Source organism: Halichondria panicea, chromosome 6, assembly GCF_963675165.1.
Source record: "Halichondria panicea chromosome 6, odHalPani1.1, whole genome shotgun sequence".
Classification (NCBI taxonomy): Eukaryota; Metazoa; Porifera; class Demospongiae; order Suberitida; family Halichondriidae; genus Halichondria; species Halichondria panicea.
The window spans coordinates 3,925,607-3,952,070 of record NC_087382.1 but is presented as its reverse complement, the minus strand read 5'-3'; the positions used below and the strand labels follow the sequence as shown (position 1 = coordinate 3,952,070).

The 26,464-nt window shown below is 40.1% G+C and overlaps 4 protein-coding genes across 7 annotated transcripts; 2 read left to right on the top strand and 2 right to left on the bottom strand.

Annotated features, from left to right (window-relative positions):
* Positions 1–503: 503 nt before the first annotated feature.
* Positions 504–2,374, top strand: LOC135337476 (uncharacterized). 3 transcript variants are annotated; one of them, XR_010395144.1, is made up of 7 exons: positions 504–655; positions 736–877; positions 1,068–1,445; positions 1,500–1,538; positions 1,723–1,779; positions 1,849–1,902; positions 2,005–2,374. XR_010395144.1 is itself a non-coding variant. In XM_064533408.1 (7 exons), the coding sequence occupies exons 1-7, from the start codon at positions 608–610 to the stop codon at positions 2,231–2,233; spliced, it is 921 nt and encodes a 306-aa protein (XP_064389478.1). In that variant the 5' UTR covers positions 504–607; the 3' UTR covers positions 2,234–2,374. The 3 variants fall into 3 exon arrangements, 2 of the variants coding, with proteins under 2 accessions (XP_064389478.1, XP_064389479.1); XM_064533408.1 differs by having other exon boundaries at positions 2,031–2,374; XM_064533409.1 differs by lacking the exon at positions 1,723–1,779 and having other exon boundaries at positions 2,031–2,374.
* LOC135337475 (MPN domain-containing protein-like) lies at positions 2,336–14,750 on the bottom strand. 2 transcript variants are annotated; one of them, XM_064533407.1, is made up of 14 exons: positions 14,591–14,750; positions 12,355–12,495; positions 11,838–11,918; positions 10,544–10,614; positions 10,073–10,104; positions 7,169–7,286; positions 6,568–6,706; positions 6,262–6,334; positions 6,128–6,204; positions 5,844–6,009; positions 5,427–5,512; positions 4,817–4,888; positions 3,158–3,250; positions 2,336–2,471 (listed from the first exon to the last, which is right to left on the bottom strand). In XM_064533407.1, exons 1-14 carry the CDS (start codon positions 14,684–14,686, stop codon positions 2,379–2,381), a joined length of 1,338 nt encoding a protein of 445 aa, XP_064389477.1. In that variant the 5' UTR covers positions 14,687–14,750; the 3' UTR covers positions 2,336–2,378. The 2 variants fall into 2 exon arrangements, with proteins under 2 accessions (XP_064389477.1, XP_064389476.1); XM_064533406.1 differs by lacking the exons at positions 2,336–2,471; positions 3,158–3,250 and adding an exon at positions 3,686–4,138.
* On the top strand, positions 14,739–20,619 carry LOC135337474 (uncharacterized). Its single transcript, XM_064533405.1, has 4 exons — positions 14,739–15,039; positions 16,744–17,490; positions 18,027–18,072; positions 19,155–20,619. The coding sequence occupies exons 1-4, from the start codon at positions 14,958–14,960 to the stop codon at positions 20,515–20,517; spliced, it is 2,238 nt and encodes a 745-aa protein (XP_064389475.1). The 5' UTR covers positions 14,739–14,957; the 3' UTR covers positions 20,518–20,619.
* Positions 20,620–23,996: 3,377 nt separating this feature from the next.
* Positions 23,997–25,160, bottom strand: LOC135337981 (uncharacterized). The gene is made up of 2 exons (XM_064534000.1): positions 24,445–25,160; positions 23,997–24,372 (listed from the first exon to the last, which is right to left on the bottom strand). Exons 1-2 carry the CDS (start codon positions 25,065–25,067, stop codon positions 24,195–24,197), a joined length of 801 nt encoding a protein of 266 aa, XP_064390070.1. The 5' UTR covers positions 25,068–25,160; the 3' UTR covers positions 23,997–24,194.
* Positions 25,161–26,464: the final 1,304 nt, after the last annotated feature.

Sequence of the window (26,464 nt, the reverse complement as noted above, 5' to 3'; positions counted from 1 at the left end):
CTCCCCGCAAGAAGACTCACAGCTATACGTTAATCTCTGCCCGGCATATCCGATTGCAGTTTGCGGACCTGAAGTGATGCCTGCATGAAGTTAATATAACAGATATATATATACGTCTAAAATACAAGGTATTTAGTTATTAAGATCCTTCAGGTATATAAAACTATAATTATAATTATGCTAACTATACGATATACATGAATTAGTGAAGACTTGAACTCACATGATCCAAAAGCAGCTCCACACACAGATGTTATCACAAAAAGCTGAGCCAAGGCCATTACTCCATGCATACTTAAGAATAAAGATCTTAAATTTGAGATTCACATGCAATTGCCAGTACGGTACTTTTTAGCCTAGGCTAGGTACTTTTATAATTTTATTTCTGTGCGCGCATGGGTGTTCAGCCAGCACACACCTCTGTCACTAGTCTGGCCACGCCCTCCCAAATTTGTCTTGCAAAGAGGCTGGAATTCGAGAGTAGATAAAATCTGTGGAATGTGCAGTTCCACATTACACCATACCTAGATGTATAATCTTACTTCTAGAGTCAAGTTAGCACAAGTTGATCTGCATGCTGTGGCTGTCACTGTGCATGTGAATCATCATGGCTGTGTACATGAAATTGTATCTATTGCTAGCACTCAGTGCACTGGTAAGCCAGTTGCAACTATTTAAACTTAGAATAACTATATGTAATTATAACGATATTACCATGTCTCGGCTTCTTTTCAGGTCCTCTTTTCGGGGACGGTAAACTCTCAGATTATAAATTGTACTGACACAGTACCACTACCTGCATCAGACAATTCTAGTTTCGCACAAGCTGAGAGTTTCACCGAGACGAATTGTTCTTTTTCAAGCAATATGACATCATGTAAGTCTAGTGTATTAGCCTATATGCATGCACATGTATATATACATGTAATTTACTGCTAAATAGTAAATTTATAATAAGCATGCACTTCTATACCAAATATTTTCCTTCAATAAAGTGAAAAGAGTCGAGAAAACCCTCTGCAGATATTCATGCAGTGTATGCATCAAATAATGTATTATGGCTACAGGTTATGAAAGATGCTTGAGGCCAGCTATCACTCTGACACCTGGTATGGATGCTTACGCAGAGTGTACTGTGCCAGAGAATACAAACCAAAATATGTTTAACAGAGCAAAAATTGCTTTCTACCCACCTAATAGCGAACGGTGTGTCAGATTTCAAACAGAAACTGGTAACGTTTGGCATCGTTACGATGAGCACATTCACTTCCGTAGAAATAACGAAAAAATTGAAGTATTAATTTTAAATGTTATGCCGGAGCACCATAATCTGTCGATTATTTGCTTGGCTACAAGAATGGATGGTACTGTTATTACTGTCCCTGAAGACTGTGTGGATGCCTCCAGAGCTATTATATATGTTGGTGTTGAAGCAGCTCCTGAAAGTCAGTGCACTAATCAATAATTATGATTTCCTTGATACCTTCCCAATTATATAGATGTGACAGATACAGTCCCCACAAGCACCATTCATTATAGTGAGTCATTGCACCTGCAACCAATAATTAATGTCTGCATGCATGCCTTAATAAGCAGATACAGGCCCCAGACATACAAGCATACAACTCCATTGATTATAGTGTCAGAGTCATTGCACCATGCAATATCAATAATTATAATGGCTGCCTTGAATTGATAATAATATATATATACCTTTTCAAGACCTGACAGATACAGGCCCCACATTAATAAGACCCACAAGCACCTACATTGATTACAGTGAGTCATTGTACAATATACTGCATGCCCTACGTGAATTAATTACTGGCACCTTCATTTATTATATAGCTACGATGGGCATAGCTATAGGAGGGATCTGCCCCCCTGGAGATAATTATTATTGTAAGTCAAAACTTATTGCATGCTACATATATATAAGTATGTGAGTCTATTATTATAATTACACTGAGCAGGGGCTAATTCTTTGTGCACATACATCAATAGGAAGTGAGTCTATTGTCTTATTTCAGATCATGCTACAATTGTATTGGCTGTTTTGGAAGCAATCACGATCACAATCGCAATTGTAATATCATCGATCCTCTTTTTCAAAGTGCTTAGTCCGCAACATCAGAATAATGTCAAGCTTAAGGGTCCCGAAGGTTCGAACCCTGCAAGTTATCATGAGACTGCAAATGAATTAAACGGGGACAAAACCAAATTAACGATTTAGTTTATGCAGAAACCACCTTAGTGTCGTGAGGCTCAGCTGTTTAATATTAATCGTCACGGTAGCATTATTGTATATAGTAAAATACATGCACTTCATGAATACAAGAGTCGTCACACTTATGAAAGTTGAATTGAACATTGATTGATCATTTGGGCATCATTAATTGGTCAATATAAGTCAGAAAAGAGTCACCAAAGTTCTCCCCAGGGAATCGTGGCCGCACTTCCCCCAACGATTTCTGAGAGAAGGGAGAAAGAAAGAATGCAAAGTCATCAGTACATTGATTTGCATACTACCATAATTATAAGGTGACACATAATTATTTTTTGACTGTTTAACTCATTTTGCTGGTATTAAATTCTGCTCATGAAATTAATCTAATTACTCGCAAGTAGTATTCATTATTATCTGCGAGTATAAGTATTTGTGATTTTACTCTCATTCACAGAGATAGCATGCAGAAATTAATACCCGCGAAAATATGTCACTTATAGGTATGCAGGTCACTACACTAAGTAGTAGCACCCACACAAAGTAGAAAATACTCACTCTGTGCTTGCACTTATATTCACTTGTCTGAGTACTATACATGTAGAATATTGGATGCTCGTTCATTTTATAGTCAAGATATTATGTTGCTCACTGTGGGGCTATGATAATTGATATGAAAGGGTGGTAATTGTAATAATTACTATCACTGACAAGAAGGACATGCATGAGACTACACCTATATAATTATAATTATATATGTCTTCCAAGAAAAGTAAGGCACAGCAATGTAAAACCTGTAAACTTGTACAATCTTGTAATACCACGTTAATTGACCAGAAAATGTATTCTATGACACCTACATGTATGTATGAAGTACAGTCAACAGTGTTCATATATAGAGCTACAGTAAATAAGATACCATGCATAACTGACCTTTAACTTATTGACAAAGAATATGTTCTCCTTCCAGACGGCCTTCATTTCGGGAGTAGCTTGTTTGGTGTTGTAGTAGGCCACCAGTGCATTCTGTAATGGGAAAGTACATGTATCAGTCAGTATTGTACCATGGATATCAAGGGTGTAACAGGGCAGTTGTATGTATTCCCCGAGGGAATACATACAACTGCACGAGGTTCATACGAACAATACACACGCAGAACAATACACACGCAGATGTCCACGCAGATGTCCACGGTACAGGTAGCTTGTACTATGAACACCTATACGTTGGATAACAGTTTCTAATTGCAATTAGAAACTGTTATCCAACCCATTTACAACTGGCATGAGTAGTAGTAAACACTCTTTGATCTGTGCCGTGCATATGCAGAGGAGGTACGACATCCGCGTGTCAATTAAAGGAAATGTTTACACACACATTCCTTAGGTCAAAGTTCAAGAATGTGTGTGTGGATGACACGCGGATGTGGTACCTCCTCTGGTGCATTATGCACTTGCACTTGACAAACCACATTTACAATGAGGGTGGGTAGTGGATACTGAAAAATTTTTGTGCTTTCCACAATTGTTGTCAGGGTAGTATTCTTTAAAAGAGAGGTGGAGGGAGGGCTTTAGGCTGACCATTTTTTGTGTACCCTGGAGTATCCTGAGAGTTTCAATGGATATTCCTCAGTGTCAGAACACATCATGGTACAAAATCAAATTATAATTATGGCAGTGCATGGGTTTACTAATAAGATCCGCCACCAATATATAGTGTACTTGTCAGTGTAAGTATATGCATATGCAGGGTGTTATACTTACATGGGGGGAATAAGGCACGCAGAGTGTGTCGCTGGCTAAGGGAACCCAGGGGCATGTTCCCCTGGAAATGTTCAGGGGCAGGGAATTTGAGCCGGGGGGGGGGGGGATATTCCCCCTTTCCTCCCCTGCTGTATGACACCCTGATGTGTACTGTATGAATACACACCTGACCATAACAATGTAAAACGCAGTGTATATAATGTGCACTAGCCAATCTCCTATATATGCAGGAGCATTAGAGTCCTTATAACAACAAAAATAATTATCTAACTACAAGAAGACTGATACATGGTGTCAGAGGGGTATATGGCAATGGGTCCAGCTAGCAGGAGCACCCCCTTAATTGGGGTACACTCAACTATCAGTACATATCACAGACCTAATTAAAGGTAACATGTACACTTGGATTGATTAACACCCCACAAAGCAGTGGACATTCAATAACACATTGTTTTTGCTTTATTACGTACAGCTCAGGAAGTACAAGTGCACGTATCCCACACTCTACATGCCGTATAGCGCGAAATTTTCAAGGGGCTTAATCTCGCAGATTTCGTGGGTTAGCAATCCTACACGAAAATTAAGTTCATAAAAATTGTTCTTTAATTAGAATTATCTGCTATAACGTGCAAAGATTTAAAGGCGTAGCTTCCGGTAAGTAGTTATTCTACGAAAATTGTGCAACGAAATGCTTTTAGAGGCAAAATCCACGAAATATAAGTGCCTCGAACATTTTGCGCTATACGGTACTAAAAACGCTATGAATATTGACTGCATGTTCTGCATATACACACAGCTAGGTATCCAGTAGCAACAAGCTCCACCCACCATTTCGTCCACTATCTCCTGAGTAAGGTATTGCTCCCACTGGGTGGAGTAGCTCAGTTTCATTGGGGACGCCTGCAGGCACATGGGTACAACACATCAGTATACATAGGCAGTCCGTCAGGTCATAATAAAAGTGTGAATGAATTTCGTTTCTAGGGAGACAGCATGATCATTATTTCGGTAATCTTTGACCATTGATCAGTATACACATTTGAATGTGTGCAGGGCTACACGTTTGTATAATGATAAATACATTCTATTGTGCCATTGATGGCTTTTTGAGAAGATGGAATGAGGACACCCAGGATGGATTCACAATATCATACTATGTAGCAAAATCTTGGCCCCAATTTTACTGTTTTTGTCCTAGTTGACAGTATTCACAGTCATACTTTGTGAGTTGATACGCCCTTTTGACTCAAAAACAGTAAAAGTGGGGCCAATAATTATTTTGCTCTTGGTGTATAAAGCTTACTTACACACCATTCCAATCTCAATTATGGGTACTCAACATAAGTATCAGTCCTAAGCAAAAACCTAGCTTTAATCATGCGGACACGCACGGGTTGCATACATACATACATACATACAGACATAATTATTAACATACCCTGAGGTCGTCCCCCTGGACCATGAGCACCCAGAACATCTCAAACAAGGACACCTCTCCCTCTCTCTTACCACCGTGGTTAGGACCTGCACAGAGACGGTGGGTGAAGAGACAAATTCACTATAGTATGACAGAGTTAATACAAAGATGCAACTGTGCCCTGTACATTAGTACATAATTATGCTTGTACCATAATAAAGGCATGGATCATCAGTTACAGTATGACACTATTATTAATGATTCAATGCAGTACATGTATTATAATGAATACCTGGGCAGTAGGTAATAGTTACAAGAATGACAGTATCACTACAGTTAACGACCCTCATTAACAACATACACACCCACACACCCTCACTAACAATCACCCTCACACACCCTCCACACCCTCACTAACAACCACCCACACATCCTCACCAACGACAACCCCCACACACGGCTCCTCTCCCCCTGACGTCATCATCTTGTACTGGTACATGCGCTGAGAGAGGATATCGTTGTGGGAGGGATTAGGTAGGGAAACGGGATGACTGTGGTACCAACCAACCAACTCCAGACCTCGGCTCAACATCTGTTCCTGAATCTGGGAAACGAATAATAGGTAAAGATCATCCCAATAAAAAATAAAAAAGGCAAAAGGTAAAACAAGATAATTGGTAAGGGTCATCATACTTAAAATTTGCATTAATGTGCTTGCTCACTTCTTTTTCTCTCTTTGCAGTCTCCTCCAAATCGTTGATATCACATCGACACGGAAACACTTGCAGTGCTTCCAGACCTGTACAGGAGAGATCTTGCATTGATTACCACATGACTTGCTTTAATTAACACCTACATTTAGTGTCACTGTGATAGGCTCCACCCAGATATCCCATCACCTCGTTTACATTGAGGTGAGCATGAAAGTCCTGTGTGTGTGTGGGTGGGTATGTGTGTGTGTGTGTGTGTGAGGGAGGTCAGTGCTGCCTGTCACACAATAAAGTACATAGCGTGCATGTCATACAGTAATAATTGAAGCTGCTGGTCTGATTCGACAGATAAGACTGCAACCTGGTTACCTGGGCACTTCAAATGGTATTAAACATCCCTCAAAACCAACTGAATATCTCCTGATACTAACTGAACACTATCAAACACTCACCATCATCATGAGGGCATTGGAGGAGACTCTCACTTCAAACGGCTGCTGTAATCCAAGAGTCTCAAACGGTGTACACTGCAGCAACTCGGGGGTGGAGCTTGTTGTTATTGACAACACAGGGGCGCTTGCAATGTATGACCTGCATGTACGAAACAAAAAGAAATTTCACAAAGGTTTAATTACATGCAGAAAGAGTGTAGCCGATATTTGCTTTTGGAACTCATGATCCTTTACCCACTTCTACGTGAAGTGAGGTTGCACATGCTCTCTATGTGCTACCGGCTGATACAGCTCAGACAAGACACAGAGATGGTTTTCAAAGCAGCTGAGATGAGAAGAGTCATACAGGCCAGGTTTCAGTCATGCACTGACTTGCTAGAATTTTCATTATGCTTGCTTCCAGCATGCAGGAGTCATTATAATTATAGAGTCTTGTGATAACCTTTTAGGCAGTGCACTCACTCTTTCAGTATAAATTATAGTTAGGTAAATCGTTCTATTAATTTGCATAACATCAATGCAAATATCAGCCCAGAACATCGATGCAAATATATAGCCCAGATCTACAGGTAAGACAGTGTGCAAACAGTCACTAACTCACTCTGGTGTTACTGTCTGCACTGGTTGCTGGACCACCATCCCCACTGAACTCTGACCTCCTCCGTTGCCCACTTGTACAACTTGGTTGCTAGGCAACCCATGTCCGCCAGCGACTGAATCTGCAGATGAACATTATTGATAAATTATTATTAGTCATGGGGCATAAGGGTGCAGGATTGGATCTTTATACAGCTATACACAACTATACAACCACTATATTGTATAACTGTATAGTGGTGCTGAGAATTTATACCATCAAATATACAATAATAGGTATAACTGTATAGTGGTGCTGACATAATAATAATATAGTAAAAAAATATTAATTTTTTGTTTTCATTCTGAATGTGTTGTATAACTGTATAATTATACACAAATAATACAATGAATGTTGAACAATTATACACAGTTATATACTATATACAATATAATTATAATTGGTGAAATGTATAACTGTAATGATTACTTGAGGTTAGGGTAGGGGTGTGTAATAGTTAGGTTTAGGAGGGGTTAGGGATAGGGATAGAGTTAGGGCAGAGGAGGTTGGACACGCATCATAATGTTTTACGGAGGAAATGTGTGTGCATGGAGAGATATACGGAAACTTGCAGAGACAGTAGCTATTCAGCCAAGTCAAAAGACTGCAAACGATTTCAGCACTCCATATATACTATAGTAGTAAATGATACTAAAAATACCCAGAAACTGAGTGGCATAATCATACTAGAAACAATGAGAGAAACTTAAGATTTGTCGCAAACTTTGAACAACTATACTGTATAGTTATACGCAATGTATAACATCAATATAAAGTGGTATAATTATACAGTTATACCAAATATACAGCTTTCTACTAAGTGGAATGTATACAATTATACAGTTATACACTATATATACAACTATACAATTATACAACTATATTTTTTATTAACTATACACTTTATACTGGTTAAAAGTATACTGGTATAAAGATCCAATACTGCACAGCTCTCTCATGGGGAGGCTAATCCATATGCTAACACACACCCACCCACTGTTTTGACTTTATTGTGTGGTGTGATGTGGAGATCATAAATGATAAGGTTATAGACAGGACAGTGAGAATTGAAGCACATTCTAGACTGTTGCCATGGAGATAGAGCCATAGTAAATTACCACACATGAGGAGAACAACTGCACACCCATAAAATGGTTCTGCGAGAATGCTTTGAGTGCTTTGACTCTCAAAGATTAGTCTACAATAGAGCAATTACTAGTACCCATTGCTGAACTACTGCTACTCCATTTTTAGTTAGTGTGTGCAATCCAAGCACATGCAGGTTACAGGGGATGGGGCCGGGGGGTACCTAACCCTCTCACACACTCCACCTATTGTAACTATGGTTACACACTGTCGGCAGAAAATCACATGACTTTTCTTTGAATTTAAATGACCCTACACAAACTCTAAAATCAAACTGAGCACACAATGATAATTACAGCAGGTGATATAATTAATTTAGCCGAAAAATTATTGCATGGTCTTTTTGTTATTCAGAACCAACTTTGTAAATCATGATAGCACAACTGTTCTGTGTACTCTGATTTGACAACAATTCATTTTGACGACAATTTCACACTTGTAACTTGTGTAATACGTGCCGCCGTACATTACCTTATATGGGGATACATACGAGTATTGTATACAGTTGTACAGTGCAGACAAGTGTATTGACCATAATAGCCGAGGGCATGTATTAAATCCCTACTATGCATCGCACTTGTATGGCAGGTACGCTTGTTTACGGGCTAATCTTGATTCCACTTCCACTTCCACCCATATTATCTTCAAGAAACCTCGAAACTAAAAGGAAATTTTAAGGAGAAAAATGCATGGGTATATGTACGTCTGTAGTTGAGCAAAATTAATGTGACATTGTTCTAAAAGGTCAAGGGAACAACAGCCTGCTTTGACTGTGACAAGTATTATTCATCTCTAGCGGTAACTAATTGAATTTACACTTAGATAAGCGGCTATACCGCAATTCCCCCCACACACATCACACACACTCACAATGGTTACCACTATAGCCAATAAGGAACCCCTAACTGCTAATCGTAGCAAGCAAGATCATACACTTGTAACTATAGCCAATAAGGAAGCACTGCTCACACATAAATCACTTGTAGCTAGGCAATAAAGAGATGGTCACTTCCAATTGGGATGTCAATATCCTATAATGGTGGTAACTATACTACCCTTCCAGATCTGATATTACTCAGCGCTCTCTTCAGAGCTACTTTCTTACCACACCACACTACTTTCTTACCACACCACACTACTTTCTTACCACACCACACGCAAAAGAATGCCCTTTCCCATAGGAACTGGAACTTAATCAATTGGTGTACACATGTATACATGATTACCAGGAACCATAGCTTCTTACTTATAACGCAAACAACAAGGAGCACTAGCGAAGACAAGCTAAGACATTACTCAAGCAACTTTAGCAACAAAGTGAAATAATAATGTATGAGCACATGCAGATGCAAAAAGATATCTGCTGAAAGCATAAGTACAGTGTATGAGTACTGTACTATACAGCCTATTGTGCAAGTTGAACCACAAAAAAGGCCTGATGCAACATCTTATCAACTCTGGCAAAGCCTCTGGCAAAGCCTCAGGCTATTTAATGGGCAGCATACAATAGGACTATGTAAACTACAGATTAACTGAATGGGGAACTAGATAGGTTATGAATAGATCCAACAAAGAGCCATACACTAGATGGCCTTATTCAACTCCACTGATATGAAGCAGCTCAATGGATCACTAAGAGTGCAAAATTACCACAAAGAAATTGTTGAATGGGTGAAAATAGTTTTGGTATTTTGGGGAAGAATACTTATATTTGTAGTTTACCTTGTTGGGAGCTTGTTTCACCATCTTGCTTCCTGTGTGTGTGTGTGTGTGTGTGTGTGTGTGTGGGTATGTGTGGGTGTGTGTGTGCGCGGGTAGTTCAAGCACAGTTGAATCTAAAGACACCTCATATTAATCAGGACACTTGCGTCCACAAGTAGAAACACACATAGAAACTAACCCACTAAAATCAAGACAATCTCAATCAATCAACAATATCTCGAAAGAGCCACACATAATCATTGAGAAGCTCCGCTGAAAATGATTGTGGTAGCAGGTGTCTAAAATAGCCTCAGGCTGAGCAGATAATAGTGCTTCTCACGCGCACATCTCAGACCTCAATGCCTCTTATATAGCGAAAGTATAAGTAAACAATTGGTTGGTGCTATGTAACTAGGTATTATCCATTAGTGATAATTATATGGCTGTACAAAACCATAAAACGTGTTTACTGATAATAATTATATACAATACCTTCGTCTGCGCTTCTTGACCAGCTGTTTGTCCGTAGTTGGGGAGGGTGTGTCAGGAGCGGAGAATGAGTCCTGTGAGTGTGTGTGATATGTGTGAGATGTGTGAGCTCAGATTGTATATGAATGCATCTATTGTCTCAGCGTCATGAGCAAACATATATGCAGGTAAACACCGGAACCAAGGCTACCCCCAATCACATCCCACACAACAATCACCATTACTATAAGCTGCCTGGAAGCTCCAAGCATGGCTACCATTGTCTAAAGGGCTGGGGAAATAAATCTCCAGGGACAACAAAAATGTTTATACAAACAAAAGCATCACGGCACCATGCATGCTTGTTCGTGGATAGTTACCATAGAAAACATAAACCCATAATTGTATCTGATTATGAGCACTTAGATAAGATTCCAGAGGGTAACCAGTTGCTTTACCGGAAAATTACTTGAGCCGGAGCTTGCTTCCATTGCTTAACAGTCAGTGTTATAATTATAACCTTTGAACTGCACAAAAGTCCGTGCAAACAATGGCAGCAGGTAAGAGAGGGCCAAGAGGGACGGGGGTTGTGTGAGTGGCAAAAGGACTGGTAAAGTTAATCAGGTTAAGAGTACAAAGAGACCACTTTACTTAGGAAGCTATCCCGTCTAGAATTAGGAATTACAATTTGCAACTAGGCAACAATTATATAGTAACATTCCGCACAAGGATGGCTGAGCCACGGTGGAGCTACATTGAAAAAGCATAAAGAAATGAGTAATTTTCAGTACTGTTCATTTAAGCAAGGAGCAGCGCTTCTAAAAATCAGTCCGCGAAAGTTTATACCCTCGAAATATATACCTACTATATACGGTATATACGTAGTAACAAGAGTATATAATAGAGAAGAGAGTATCGAACGTAGGCATACTGTACATCAGATGTATGCGGAGAGTAACGTGACTTCCTGTATCTGTCACAAGCTTGGAATTTGCACACTGACCAATCCAAGTGTGGGTAATGTCATCTATCAAGAAAGTAGATTACATCACCCACACTTGGACGGGTTGATAGATTAGATCACCCACGCTTGGATTGGTCAGTGTGCAAACTCCAAGCTTGTGACAGATACAGGAAGTCACATTACTCTCCGCATACATCTGATACACAGTATGCCTACGTTCGATACTCTCTCTCTATCATAAACTCTTGGTGGTAGTAACAAATCAACTAATTATATCCTACAATAGTTGAATGGAAAAAGAAAAGGAATCAAACATTTATAATACTTAAGAACAAGTATTAGCAGTATACGTACCTGTACATCAGCAGAAGTTAGTCGATGTCTCTTCAGATACACGCTCTTATACTGGCTCAACTTGATGCCTCTGTAGCGAATCTGTGAGAGAAGGGGGGTGGGCAAATATTAAGTGGTTCTCACTAAAAATTAACAATCATCAATGTGGAAGGCAGCAAAAACAAATTATGAGGTAGAGGGCAAAACAACTGTGGAATTTGTCTTTCAAATTGTATATAATTATTTTACTTGTGAAAGTGATTTCAGTTCGACATTATTGTTGTGTCTATTTGCTAGGGAACGTGCAAGCAACACAAACAGTGTAGCCAGTGCAAGTTACTAACAATTTAACGAGTTCTTGTACTCCTTGTAAACTCAACGAGCTAGCTGTCATATCTCCCACGGCAACGTGCTGATTGCCTTAGTGAGCTAGTACATGAAAACTACATTATAAATGAATTAGCTGAACTATAGCTACAAGCTTTATTAAAGCTACGAGCCTAGCTGAGCTAGTACATGAAAATAACGAGCCATTTACATGTCCCCATCCAATGCCAGATTTATGATCAGGGTTGACGAGGTTCTTGCATTGTGAGGCCCAGGCATACGGAGATGAGTAGGTGGAGCCTTCCCACTGGATCAGGCCGTCGGGGAGAAGGTCTGCCTCGCATCTGTGACCCTGTGTGTGTGTGTGTGTGTGTGTGTGTGTGTGTGTGAGTGTGTGTGTGTGTGTGTGTGTGTGTGTGTGTGTGTGTGTGTGTGTGTGTGTGTGTGTGTGTGTGTGTGTGTGTGTGTGTGTATGTGTGTGTGTGTGTGTGTGTGTGTGTGTGTGTGTGTGTGTGTGTGTGTGTGTGTGTGTGTGTAGCTCTGGAAAGGATTGTACACAAGAGAATCTCAAAGTTCTTATACTCAAACAAGCTCCTGTCAAACTGCCAGTTTGGCTTCAGACCAAAATCTTCAACTCAAGAAGCCCTCCTATCTGTCACTAACGACTGGCACAAACTTCTAGAAAATGATCACCAAGTGGCAACTGTGTTCTTTGACGTCAAGAAAGCATTTGACTCAGTACCCCACCCACAGATCATATCCTCTCTCCAAGCCGTAGGCATTTGTGGCAACCTACTGCATTGGATAAAAGACTATCTTACCAACAGAGAGCAAAGGGTAGTCCTGGAGGGAACTATGTCAGACCCTGTTGCAGTGACCTCAGGTGTCCCACAAGGGTCAATCTTAGGACCGCTATTATTCAACATTTTCATGAACTCAATTGCTAACATCAACCTGTCCACCAATGCCAAACTCATTCTATACGCAGACGATATCCTTCTCTACAAGCCCATAAACTCGACAATTGAAACTCAGGACCTACAGGGAGACGTCAATGAAATAAACTCCTGGATGCAATCTCACGGCCTCACAGCAAACCACTCCAAGACCAAACTGCTTACAATAACTCGCTCTACACGCACTATCCCAATGAATATAGATATAAACAACCATTGGATCTCCCCATGTGATACTGTAAAGTACCTTGGTGTTACTATCAATAATGATCTAAAATGGGCATGTCACATACACAACACCTGCAAGAAGGCCAAACAACATCTTGGCTTCATCCATCGCAAGTTCCATAAATCACCACCTCAGATCAGGAACCAGATCTACCGCACGGCTGTTCTGCCTAAGTTAGACTATTGCGGTGCAGTCTGGGACCCTCATCACCACACAGATATAAAAAAACTGGAAAGCGTCCAAAAATTTGCAGGGAAAATTGTAACGAAGCAGTGGAGGGCAGAATACCCTGACCTGCTTGCCTCCTTAAACTGGAAACCTCTGTCATCTCGAAGGAAAAACCAAAAACTGAAAGTCTGCTTTAATATACTTAATAATTTATCTATAATATCTCCCAATGTTTTCACCCTCCATCCTCGCCCTTCCCCCCGTCACCCTCATAATCAAATTATTTTTAAACCATATGTTAAAACCCTAGCCCATAGACATTCCTTTTTTGTAAGCGTAATCCCCATTTGGAACTCCCTTCCCCTAAATGTTATCAGTAGCCCTAGCCCATCTGCTTTTAAATTATCCCTGTCAAAATTATAGCAATAAGTTAAAAATTTTTTTTTTCCTTTTTTCTTTTTTTCACTTAAGTACACCTGCACCTGCACCTTTACTTTTTGGTTATGGACTGACTTCATTATTAGCTTCATTTAGCTACCTTGTCATATCCTGTATGCTTCCTCTGCATCAAACATTATAAAGAAAAAAAAAAAAAAAAAAAAAAAAAGTGTGTGTGTTTGTGTGCGTGCATGTGTGTGTGTGTGAGGGGGTCATGTTCTGTAGACAGTATTAATTCTTAGCAGCTTATTTTGTAACATGTATCACTAGATCAACTTGTGTGGGCATTACGAGAATCTGAGTAATGCAAATAACTGTCCTTATAGTAAACACATGCGTGCGTGCGGGCGTGCGGGCGTGTGCGTGCATAATTGGGCAAGCATTAAATCTTGTTATTACAGCTTGTTATATATCAGTGTACACAGTTTGGTGGGGAAAAAATTGTTCTAACTGTATTCAAATCTGTACTTTTATGGACATTAATAACCTAGTATGTCCTAATGAATAATTATAATAATTATTATTATTATTATTATTAATTAGGACAATACATTTGCACCTGACACACCCACTAAAATTAACTATTGACAAACAAAGCTCAGCATGTATGGTATACAATAATATAACAACTCTCAGATAATAAAGAAGAACCTCACCATGTAATCAAAAGTGAGTAGCTTCTCTCCCGGTGTGAGAATCCCATCTTGTATCAGTTCGAACATGGACAGTCGACTGCGACCACTACCAGCCATTTTGTCAACCACAATTAATTCTCATGCAGGAAAGAGGGGCAGGGCTGAATCAACGTCACAATAATACATCCCATTTTCCTTCCACTGTCTGGCAAGTCCACTTGCACTATGTAAATGAAATGTGCACTGCCCGGCTTTAGTTGTCTCTCTGCATGCCATGTGTCTACTAGATCAAGCTTGAAAGAAATTGCAAGACAAGTTCTGCCCTTGATGCAAGTCCTCATCATAATTATCCTCTGCACACCCCACCAGTAGTAAATACACAACAACCATGGTGGTATGGATTTATCCTCTTCTGCTATTTGCAACTGGATTGTTTTTGCTGATGGGAATTGCAACTGGAGAGAACCCAAGTAAGTTCTTGTTGAGTACATTTGTGTGTGGTATAATATATCTAGCTCCATGCTTCTGAATTCTGTGGAGTCGGAAGCTTAAACATAATTGTGCGGATAATATTAATTGTACTGTTTAGTCGATTAAAAAAAATGCACAAATACAGCAATGGTTTTAGCAGGACTGGGCTCCTCCACAAGGATGACCTTGAGCATTGACCAAAGAGATGCATGCATGTGTTAAGACATGTGTGTAGTCCACCTATATGTCTTCCATTGTGGAATTTGTCTTGCAAATTAACCACTGCTAATTCAACTGCAGACATTACCAAGCAAAAATTGGTCAATACACTGGTTACATTGGTTACCATATTCTCAGTTAGAACCGGTTATTAACCAGTTATTAACCAGTTATGTATTCTCCATGGCACTATAATAAGATGATATTATTATTCCGAGGCGCTTGAGTGGTCTCAGGTTATTGTAGTCCGAGGTACGTCGGTGACCCCAGGTTTTATAGTAACCCGGTCTGGTTTCTTTGTGCATGTATTCTAAGTCTTCTTACTTGGCTGCCATTATAGCACTACGTTTACAGCATGGATAGCCTAGTTTAATAGGGTTAGGTTCCATGTTTTTCACATTATTTGTACAAAAGTCTATATATGTGAGACGTAAAACCGGCGAGGGTTTAGCCGGCACTTCAGTGATCTAGTTGTAATGGATTTCAAGGTAAAACTTTAAAACACTGTCTTTTGAAGCTCGGTTTAGTACTCGATCATTGAGAAGTGTTGTTTCCGTTGTGTACTGCATGGTGCATGTAGAGACATGCATTATATGCTGAGAGGGGATAGCTATATTATATTAGACACAATACTCATGCACTCCAAGCATTAGAGCTGGTATACAATAGCTATATGCATGCCCAGTGGTGGATCCAGGAATGTTGAGAGGGAGGTTCCAAAACAGTAAAAAAAGTCATAAGCAATGAGCATGCGCATTATTAGAGAGCCCTGCCCACATATGAATTGCATGAAATCAGCCTAGTAACTACAGATCACAAGCTGAGTTGTAAGTTGATCTCCAGTGTTTTCTTTGTGTGAAGGGGGGGGGGGTTCCATGGAACCCATGGAACCTGTCTGGATCCGCCACTGATGCCCTCTACTCTGATACAACCATGCACTGTTTTATAACTGCCTGAGGCACAGAATATTTTAGTATATGGGGTGCAAGCTAAGCAGTCTACCAGTCTGCGTGCTAAATAAGAGTTCAGCCATTGTTGATTAAAACTTTAGCTGATTAAAACTTTAGCTGATTATTAATGAACCCTGTATTATAATTGAGTACCCATGCTGGTTTAATCTTATCATTGTTTCTCATCATTCAGTCAGTCACCACTCATCAGTTTGTATAACTTTTTCTAGCATTAATCATATGCAACAGATGTTAATATTGTGCTATCTTGTATTAGGTGTTAACGCAATGGTCAATGCATATGAATAGAGAAACTTTTGTTCTCCTTCAGAGTCAATAGAGATCAGATTACTATCTATAGTGTATTTTAAATTAGATGTCCCCAGGTGTTTTCTACAGAACTTACATCACAATAGATATACGTACCTGGTTCATACCAAGTCTATTTATTCAGTTGCCTACTATAATAGTCACTTGTGCACTGCATAATGTCCTCTTTTTAATTGAGCTTACCTTCCTTCTCCTCCCTTCCAGTGTGCCCGGATGACTACCTGTATACTCAGCAACCCCCTGCAGATTCAGTATGCAGTCCCTATAACAGACGTTTGTTGCAACTGGACTGTGAAATTGTCGGAGAAGATGTGATTGAAATAAGATGGTACTTTTCTTCCTCTAACTCACAAACAAATGCGACACTTCTAATGAACTCTACAAAATACACACTCACACCTCATAGAAATAATGGCAATACTGGTGTACAATTGACTGTTCGTGACTTGAATGTAGCTGAAGATATGGGCTCTTACTGGTGCCAAGGAGTTGTACCGGACAGTTCACTCACGTCAAGTGATGTATTTCAACTGTTTGACGAAGATAATTACTTTCCCATTGCGTGCGACAATATATTGCGTCGTTCTACTACCACTTGTGCTTCAATCATTCGGATATCTAGTGGTACGACCACTCAAGCCCCACCCCTCACCACTCTACCACAGACCACACCCCTTGAGACTACACCCCACCCTACACTCCCTGAGACTTCACCACACCCTACACCCTCACAAACTCTACTATTCGTCACTAACCAAGAAACCACCTCAACCGTTGTATCGACTGATTTCACCACCCACACATCCCCCGGCCCTGTGGGTGTCAGTGAGTCACAATTTATTCTCTATGTTGTTCTGGGGCTTGTCGGATTCCTTGGGATTGTCTGTGTTGCACTGGGTATGGTAATTGCGCTCCTCTGTCGTAGACGATGTCAGGACGTGAATGCAAATGGTGAGTACCGTATTATACTTGCAGTTGATAATTAAAAGTACATGGAACCCTGTAAGAGGTGGCCTTTGTTGAGAGGTTGCTTTATACAAACAGGAATTCATGTACTCCTGATCACACAAACTGTTTCTACTGATAAAAGTCTGGCCTTCATATCTCAGTTGCTCTATCTTCAGGGTGTCCAATAAGAGCTAGAGTTTCAATGCGCAACGTGTCTGTGTCTGTGTAGCAGTGTTATAGTCTGCATTAATAATGATGTGAACAATAACTTATTATTGCATTCTTAGTGAAATGTATTCAATGGAGCAGAAACTATGTGGTGCAAATAGCGCTCATTCTCATGAAAATGTTTAGCTACTTAGAGCGACAATGTGCAAATGGGTTTTGATACAGTTCATTTATTATCCGTGCACATGATCTAGTACCCTATTGTGCATCAACAAATTGGCTACAAATCGCCATGCTCCTTCTATATGAATAGATTGTTTCTTCAAACGTGTATCCTTGCTTGATTACATAATTATTGTACCTACCTACAGGATTGGACAATAAGGACGTTGTTGCATTCGACCACCTCTCAAACCAGTAAGTATTCTAATTGTATTTTTAAATTGTATATCCTCCCGTTATTATTAATTAAGCAATAGGAATATTCGAAACTAGAGCATGTAAGACATTTGCCCCCTCCCCTCTAATACCTGCTCCTCTTTCACTATTACGAGAGCAAAAATTGGCAATGTATATCGATCACTTTAAACTGTGAAACCTTTCAAAAGCAACAATAGAGGAGTAGTAGAGTCCCAGCTGTGCCGATATCTCCACCACATCAAAGGCTTAGCTGATTAGAAATCAAGTCTGTCACTTTAGTCCTGATAAAGCTGGCCCATAATTCATAATCCTATTTGGCTTGTATACCTGCATGTACACCTACTTGGTATTCGTTTTCTTGTGTATATTGGAAGCATTGCTAGCACGCTAACAATGGCACCTGCCTGATTTGATTATGTGGATAAACAAAAGCAGCTAATAGAATCTGAATAGCTGCATCCATATAGTAAGCTCATTTTAGACGTACTGGTCGCTTAGTGATTAATGTCTCGAAATGTATCAAGTAGGTAACTAAGCTTGACCACGGACAATGTAAAAGGAAGCTTGTCAACTGCATATTAGCTAGAAAGTATAATTATATAACATAATATTGTAACTTATGGATCCTTCGTTGTTTGCATGATGCATAATCCAAATAGGCAGCCGATTTCCGCTGGATTCCCAGTTATAACAACAGCTCGTTATGCAGCCTAGCAACAAAGATATTAGTCGTGATAACCAACCTCCCCTCTCATATTGTGGAACTTCTGCTAATTGAATTATGGTCAAAGTGGCCAGAATCTAATGCGCCCGGTGTGTGCCGTTAACCTATGCACTTGAGAATTACTAGTCTGCATTAACTATCGATCTATAGCTAATTATTTTGAAGCAACAGCAAATATCACCATGAGACCACTTGAATAGTCTACTCTTCCCCCTCCACCCCCCATAGAAAACTCAATTACAAGTTCCTAATTTTATGTGCTAAATGGTCATAAAATTATAAGCAATGATGTGTACGTGACTGCAATTCATTATTCTGTTCACTATAATTATTAGGAAATGAATCATTTTTGCAGGACTGATTTTGGTCTGGTATCCATTCCGAAGATTTCCAGTCCCCCTAACACCCCGTATCAACCGGAGTCGACCCAATCATCCCTCAATGGAACGCAAAGGAGAGATTTATCTGGAGATTATGCCGAAATAGGTCCAGCACTGATAATGAACAATGAAAGACTTCATCATTTACACAGCAGCTATCCTCAACCCAGTAATCCGCCACCGTTGCCCCACCCCCATCCCCGATTCATGGCCTTCCATTCCAGTATCGAAAGGGCAGTAGATCCGTACAGAATCTCAGAATACGAGAATCCGTACGACCTTCCAATTCTACTACCAGAAAACACGAGGCCAGCAAACTTCGTAGCTAGGCGATCACAAAACTATGACATTTTAGAGAGAGGTTTACCACCAGTTCGAGTGAGGGAACACTCCGGGGTGTTCTCTGAAACTAGTAGCTTCTCAACGCCACCTGACAGCCCACCCTATCACACTTTAGAAAGTCCTGGAATTCATTCGGCTTTAACAGAGATTTCTGGAACACTTGATTTCCCTCAAGAGCATCGAATTTCACGTTTGGAAACTATACCAGAACATCCGTATCACGTTCTGGAGAAGGAGAGTGTACAATCTGCATCGCAGTTATCAGCTTCCGAATCTACAGGAGATTCTCCAGTTGTACCATTTACCACAGACTCAATCAATGATCTGGCATACGACAGATTAATTGGACCACCGCACTTGTACCAAATCCTCGAAAATTCACCCTCGCTGAACAGACCACGAATACATCGTTTTCAATTCTCAGACCACCCCATTGAGTCTCGAAATGAACATGCTACTGCACATCTAACACCCAGTCACTCTCCAGATCTTTATATTCGAACGGAATCCCTCTCCTCAGATTCAAGCATGAGCAGTGCCTCAGACGTTTTCGACGATCCTCAGTACGTATTAAGCCCCGAGCCCCCAGGGCATTCAGCTGTAGGGGATGTAGTGAATAGCGGGTGCACTCACGGTAAGCCCCCTGCATTTGTGCAATCTTTACTGCTACAGAAAGACTCGGCAAATCGTTCAAAATATTGTGGAGACTACGAAAGAGATCCTATGTATATGCAGAGGCTACACGCTAACTCAACAAGTCCAAAATTGCTACTAGCATCTCCAGAACGTGTGAATTGCATCGATGGCATCAGTAGTCAAGATGATTCTGGGTTTTGCACTTATGGCATCCAACAAGAAATTGAACTAAAGAGACAATCCTCACTCCCAAATATTCCTCACATCTACCAGTCACTTCAAGCTACGACTATGGACCCACATCTACCGTACCAGAGGGTACTCAAGCAAGGCAGTCAATCAAGTGAAACAAGCACTTAGCAACACTATCGAACACTATTGCATATTTTTTCAAGTTTCATTTTCGATCATTGTTATTCTGTCATTACCGGCTGCTGTTAATCGATTGTTCATATTTAATAAGCTGAGATTATCCATGCATTCTCTAGAACCTATATATATATATATATATATAGGTAGGGTGGCCCCCTTTAGTAAAGTATTTTAATCGGCCTGGTCTCGAGGCTAGGCCCCTTCAGTGAGAAGCATAATATAATGGCTCACCTGCTGAACTGTATTATACAAACAAACCTGCCAGGTTTTTAGTGCCTGCTTTAATTGCAAATGCATGGTCAAAATTAAATGAATGGTGATCATGCAAGCAAGAAGGAAAGGAGAGACATGCATGGACTGTATGGAACGCCACCTGGGTCAAAAATAGAGTATCAGCATCAAGGACCAGACTTTCAGCAATCAGTGATTCCAGGAAACCGATGTACTAGCAATCAGTGATTCCAGGAAATCGATGTACTAGCAATCAGTGATTCTAGGAAATCATGTACTACCAATCAGTGATTCTAGGAAATGGATGGGCCTGCAATTGATTACCAGTACAGTACTGTGATCCTGTAATCGATGCACACCTGCACCGGCAGTGGCTAGTGATGTCGCAATGCTGCAGCTTTACAGTCACGTGACCCATTGACAGGAATGAATGAATGAATGAAATCCCTTCCTGCAGCTTTTTTGCTTGGTCTTCTGTGAAGGACATTGTTGGGTAGAACCTAGTCTGGGGGCCAGACCTAATAGCTCGGGGGCAAAATCAAGAGAGCTAGGATTAGGTCTGGAGACTCTTGCAGGTAGAACCGAGCAACTGCCACGTGGCCGTGGCTTGTCTTGCAATAACTTTGTCATGTGACTAGACTAATCTGCCATGAGGCCCATGACTGGAGGAGCACCGATTACCTGAAATCACTGGTTTGCTGGGTGGATGCATCAGTTACCTGGAATCAGTTGCTGGCGCATCGATTCACTAGGTCTAGATGTTGCAGGCCCCACCCATTTCCTAGCATCACTGATTGCTAGTACATCGATTTCCTGGAATCATTGATTGCTTGTGCATCGATTTCCTGGAATCACTGATTGCTTGTGCATCGATTTCCTGGAATCACTGATTGCTGACAGTCTGGTCCTTGATGCTGATACTCTATTTTTGACCCAGGTGGCGTTCCATAGGACTGGAGGGCAAGCACCTTGATGGTTATGAGCAAACGAGGTTGAAGAAATTGCTCAGTTCTGCAATGTTCCAATGAAACTCTCAAGGAACAAACTATTTATGGCCACACAGCCGGCCAAGACGTTTGCTGCATGATATTGCGCAAATTCTACCAATGTTCAGTAAATAGCTTTTTCTAAAGACGACCTTTTCAGATAAGGCGGCGCGCTACAGGTGTTATCACGTGTACATACAATGTTATCACGTGTATATACAATGTGTTCGAGGCTCCCGGTCCTCCCGTGGTCGTGCCATAAAGACAATCCCACCAATGGATTTGGTGTCGGCCGAGGCACACTTATGCCAAATGGACTAACAAGTATATTTTTCCTTTTTGTATAATTTTTGTTTTTGTCGTACTCTTTATTATTTTGCTTTGCCTTGCCTTGTTTTTATACACCCACGTAAAAAAATCTGCAAGTTATCACGTGACTGAAATGATGACCTCTGGGCGCGCTAAGGCATGTGTGGACTCTATTTATCATTAGCAACACGGTATGGACATTGCCTGATCTCCACGAGCGCAGGTCAGATTACCAGATCAACGTGCATGTGGATCATTATAGGGGTTTCATATCAGCTAGAGAGACTATTTCTAGCGATTGGAAATTTCATAATCAATTACATTTGACTATTTCTCTATGAAGTGACACAACTAATTCTTGTCTCTCAATAACAATTTACAACTACTACTACTGATGTTCAGTTTCAGTTTCTTGGCAACTCCAATGCACCATCTATCCGCTGTATCTGCTGAGGTAGCGATAATAAGAATTCATTGTTCCCTGGTACCTCTTGACATAGTTGTTGATAGCATTCAGCATTCGATATTCTAACATTCCAAAACTACGTGCCCTCTTGTACAGCCTGTACCATCTTATTCGTCGCCTTTCTGCTGTGGCTGGTGCTTGCTTGTTAGCTGCCATATCGTGCAGCTGAGCGTTCATCTGTTCATCATCCGGGAAATCTTGCATCTCAGCTAGGATAGAATCTAGGTTCTCCACACCTCCCTCGACATCGTCGATATTCTGAATGTCAATATCGTCCTCTTGCTTGGTGGCTTTTTCGAGCATTGAACGGAGGTTTTGTATTTCAATTTCATTCTGAGCAGTGCTGGGAGCTGATAGCCCTAGGCCAATGATACAGGCCAAAGTTGCTAGGAGGAGAAATGTCTTCATTTTCTTCAAGTTGTTACTGGATGGTCTTCAATGTTGAGGATAATAGTTAGCTAGTCTCAACAGATTTCTTTTATAGACCAGTTTCCCTCAATGCTACAGTGTATGTGTGTGGGCACTAGACTAATCGAATTAGTGTTTGTATTGGTGTAAACATGTAGATTATCAAAACAAAAGTGTCTGCTGTTGGGGGTGGTTGCGTAGATTCATATAAACGATTCCATCTGCTCATTGCTACTCTTTCGGAAGCCATTACAACAATATACATGTACAGTTACTGTATACTCTTTGGTGCTTGCCTTATATCCTTATGTCCATGCACATTATGTGAGCATGTGATTGTTTTCATTTCTTGTAGTAATTGCGCAATAGCATTGTTTCGTTTCTAGTCCGTCCAAGTAATATGCCTTTAATACTCTTACATTTTTGTTATAAGTACGTTATAAGTTGCATAGCTATATAGAAATAGTAGGCAACACTTGTGTGTTGTTTGTGTGTTGTGAGGAGGCTTTAATTTAATTACATTGCATGCCACATGTGAAATGGTAGGGACTGCTATATATACTGCATATGTATATTATAATCAAACTAGCTATTAAACTATAACGACACATAATAATAATAAGCCCATGGCAACTATCTGTTATGTCGCAGGTTCATGCAGACATTTGAGTTTAGTGAAATCGTATTCAACAACTGATAAAATGTACAAGAACAAAGGTATAAGTATGTACAAGACAAAAGGCAGTGGAGCAGAGGCTCCCATACACAAAGAGCCGCCTGGAGCGGGCCCCTATAGCTAGGCACAAAGGGAACAAAGAACAACTATACAGAAAGAACCTACTAACGAACAGAAACCACAATAACAGAAAAGTACAATACAGGAAGTAAAGTTAACCACAGGACATGAGTTAATTAACACAACTAAAAGTAAACACTATGCACATTACTACACTATCAGTTCAAAAACAAAATACTAAATCTAACATCTGGTTTCATTTTGGGGTACTGATAGTTAGTGAATGTTTGCATGCTTTGTGGTTAGAATAATCCACCCCCATGCACACACGTGTACATTGCAATGATGTAGACGTAAACTGCATACAGCCAGTTATTTGAATACAACTAATACAGCTATAGCTACTCAAATGTACCTACCAACTTTGCTACATGTTGTTCCATATACGACTAAATCACACTAAATGTTTGTTCTAACTATCATCTCCACTATACACAATTAAGTCTCTGAGTTCTTTTCATCGGTTCACTCATCCCTGAATTCTACGGTAGTGCAAGTACTTGCGATACATGTTGGGGTAGTGACTCTTCATGTAGCTGTACACATGATTAATCACGCTAAATCCGTAATTACCGTACGATTTTGCTCCTTTAAACTTTCTGCTGTAGTATCGTTTGTAGTAGCGAGAGTAATACTTGCTGTAGTACCTAGCGTAGTGTTGCTTGTAATACTTGCTGTAGTACCTAGCGTAGTGTTGATTGTAATACTTGCTGTAGTACCTAGCGTAGTATTGCTTGTAATACTTGCTGTAGTAGTTACTATAGTAACGACTGTAGTATTGTTTATAGTAAGCAGCTGAATTCGACCTCCTACGTCTACGACGCCGCCTACGTCTACGACGCCACCAGGCAGTTTTAGCAGTTTCTTTATCTTTTCCAACCAGCTGTGTGTCAACATCATCGTCTTGAGTAGCTGCAAATAGTGAATTCAGACTGAGAGCACGTACATTTTCATCATCGTCATTTCCATCTTGTGCAGCAGCCATTAGTGAATTGAAAGCTTTCATATCTTCGTCGTCATCTTGTTCGTTAGATTTTAGTTTATTTTCCAATTTTTCATCTTGCTCAGCTGCCATTAGCGATCTCAGAGCTTTCATATTTTCATCATCATCATCATCACTTTGAGCAGCTGTCATTAGCGACTGCAAGTCTATATCATCATCGTCATCTTGTTCAACCGCATCTTGATTATCAATGTTGGTGTCGTCTTGACTGAGGGCATTCTCAAGGGCATCGTTGAACCTTTGTATGTCTATTGATTCTTCGTTTGGTGCGGCCCACACCAGGCTGCCTGTGAGGGAGACCAGCGCTACTAGGGCAATAGCGGCCTTCATCTTTAACATCTCAGTGTAGCACTATAGAACTGTTGTGCCTTATTGTAATAGTCAGTATGTTTCTTTCTTGTAGGATGCTTAACTTATCGAATAACCTGAGCGTCTTTATTTATAGCCATGCAGCCAAACATTGTATATAATCATTTCCTCCTTTAGTGCACATACACACTTTGTGACAGCTGTCTCAACTGAATGCTGCTCATGATTGTTTACTGACTAGTGGTGGCATTCGAAGCAGCTTGGGCTAATCCGATAGTTCCCTCAAGTTAATTTCTAGGTGTATCTAAAATAATTATGGTTAATGAGACAATACCTACAAGCGAGAAAACTCGTACATTCCTGGCATTTTTAACGATACTTTCGACTACGCACATCACGTACCTTGCAGTGATACATGCTGGGGTAGTGACTCTTCATGTACCTGTACACATGATTGAACACTCCAAATTCGTAATTACCGTACGATTTTGCTCCTTGCAACTTTTTGCTGTAGTATCGATTGTAGTATAATTTTTATAGCGAGAGTAATATTTTTGTAGTATCCATGCAGCATAAAATATCAACTGCTGTAATATCCCTTGTAATACTTGCTGTAATAGTTACTGTAGTAACTACTACTGTATAGTTGTCATAATTTATTTTATAGAATATAACTGTACAGTATAGCCACAATCATCATTTTGTAGAAAAAAGTTCAACATGCCAATTAAGTACATTTATGGTTTGTTATGCAGTAAGCTGAGTCAGTGTATACAAGAACTTTTTTTAGTTTCGCGATTTTGATAATACTCCAAAAACTTTTGTTGCTCGTGTTCCCAGCTGCAATATACATTTCATGTATCAGTTTCATGCATCAGTCGTACCAGAAGTTAGCATGTCTGCCATAAACGAGCTTTCGTATTTTCGTCACCTCCATCTTAAAGTTTTCCATATCAAGTTAGATCATGCCCCAGTGTTTGCAGTGATGCCATGCAGTGTTCGCCAATTATTTCTTTAGATACCTATATAAGATTATTCTCAGCATAATTTATTAGGGCGTATTGTGATCCTAGTTTTATGACCTAAAGGGGCGCAACGGTAGTACCATGCAGTGCAAGAAGACTCTGAAAAGGCATGCACTGCCTCCCTTTAATAGGCAATGTATATAGTACTAAGACTATAAGTATTACAAGTTTGTAGAGCAAGTCAAGTTAATAACTTTCACTTTCATCATAAAAGTCAATTATTGTAGTTCCCTGAACATTGTTTGGAGACTTGCTTATACGAATCCTAAATTTAATCTCTATATAACAAACACAAGACGTATATCGATATGCTATATATACGCACAAATCTAATTGAGTTCACTTCTGTCTACTCTACTTCTCAGTTCCTCAACGGCCAATCCAATGACGAGCAGCTTTCTT

Excerpts from the sequence above, each read along its gene's own strand:
- LOC135337476 (XM_064533408.1), top strand. The coding sequence starts at position 608 with ATGGCTGTGTACATGAAATTGTATCTATTGCTAGCACTCAGTGCACTG. Across the intron at positions 656-735 it reads TGCTAGCACTCAGTGCACTG|GTCCTCTTTTCGGGGACGGT; the intron begins GTAAGCCAGTTG and ends GCTTCTTTTCAG. Across the intron at positions 1,780-1,848 it reads AAGCACCTACATTGATTACA|CTACGATGGGCATAGCTATA; the intron begins GTGAGTCATTGT and ends TTTATTATATAG.
- LOC135337981 (XM_064534000.1), bottom strand. The coding sequence starts at position 25,067 with ATGTTAAAGATGAAGGCCGCTATTGCCCTAGTAGCGCTGGTCTCCCTC. Across the intron at positions 24,373-24,444 it reads TACAAGCAATACTACGCTAG|GTACTACAGCAAGTATTACT; the intron begins GTACTACAGCAA and ends ACACTACGCTAG.
- LOC135337474 (XM_064533405.1), top strand. The coding sequence starts at position 14,958 with ATGGTGGTATGGATTTATCCTCTTCTGCTATTTGCAACTGGATTGTTT. Across the intron at positions 15,040-16,743 it reads TGCAACTGGAGAGAACCCAA|TGTGCCCGGATGACTACCTG; the intron begins GTAAGTTCTTGT and ends CCTCCCTTCCAG. Across the intron at positions 17,491-18,026 it reads TCAGGACGTGAATGCAAATG|GATTGGACAATAAGGACGTT; the intron begins GTGAGTACCGTA and ends ACCTACCTACAG.
- LOC135337475 (XM_064533406.1), bottom strand. The coding sequence starts at position 14,686 with ATGGCTGGTAGTGGTCGCAGTCGACTGTCCATGTTCGAACTGATACAA. Across the intron at positions 6,335-6,567 it reads CCAATGCCCTCATGATGATG|GACTTTCATGCTCACCTCAA; the intron begins GTGAGTGTTTGA and ends ACACACACACAG. Across the intron at positions 5,513-5,843 it reads GTGTGTGGGGGTTGTCGTTG|GTCCTAACCACGGTGGTAAG; the intron begins GTGAGGATGTGT and ends GTCTCTGTGCAG.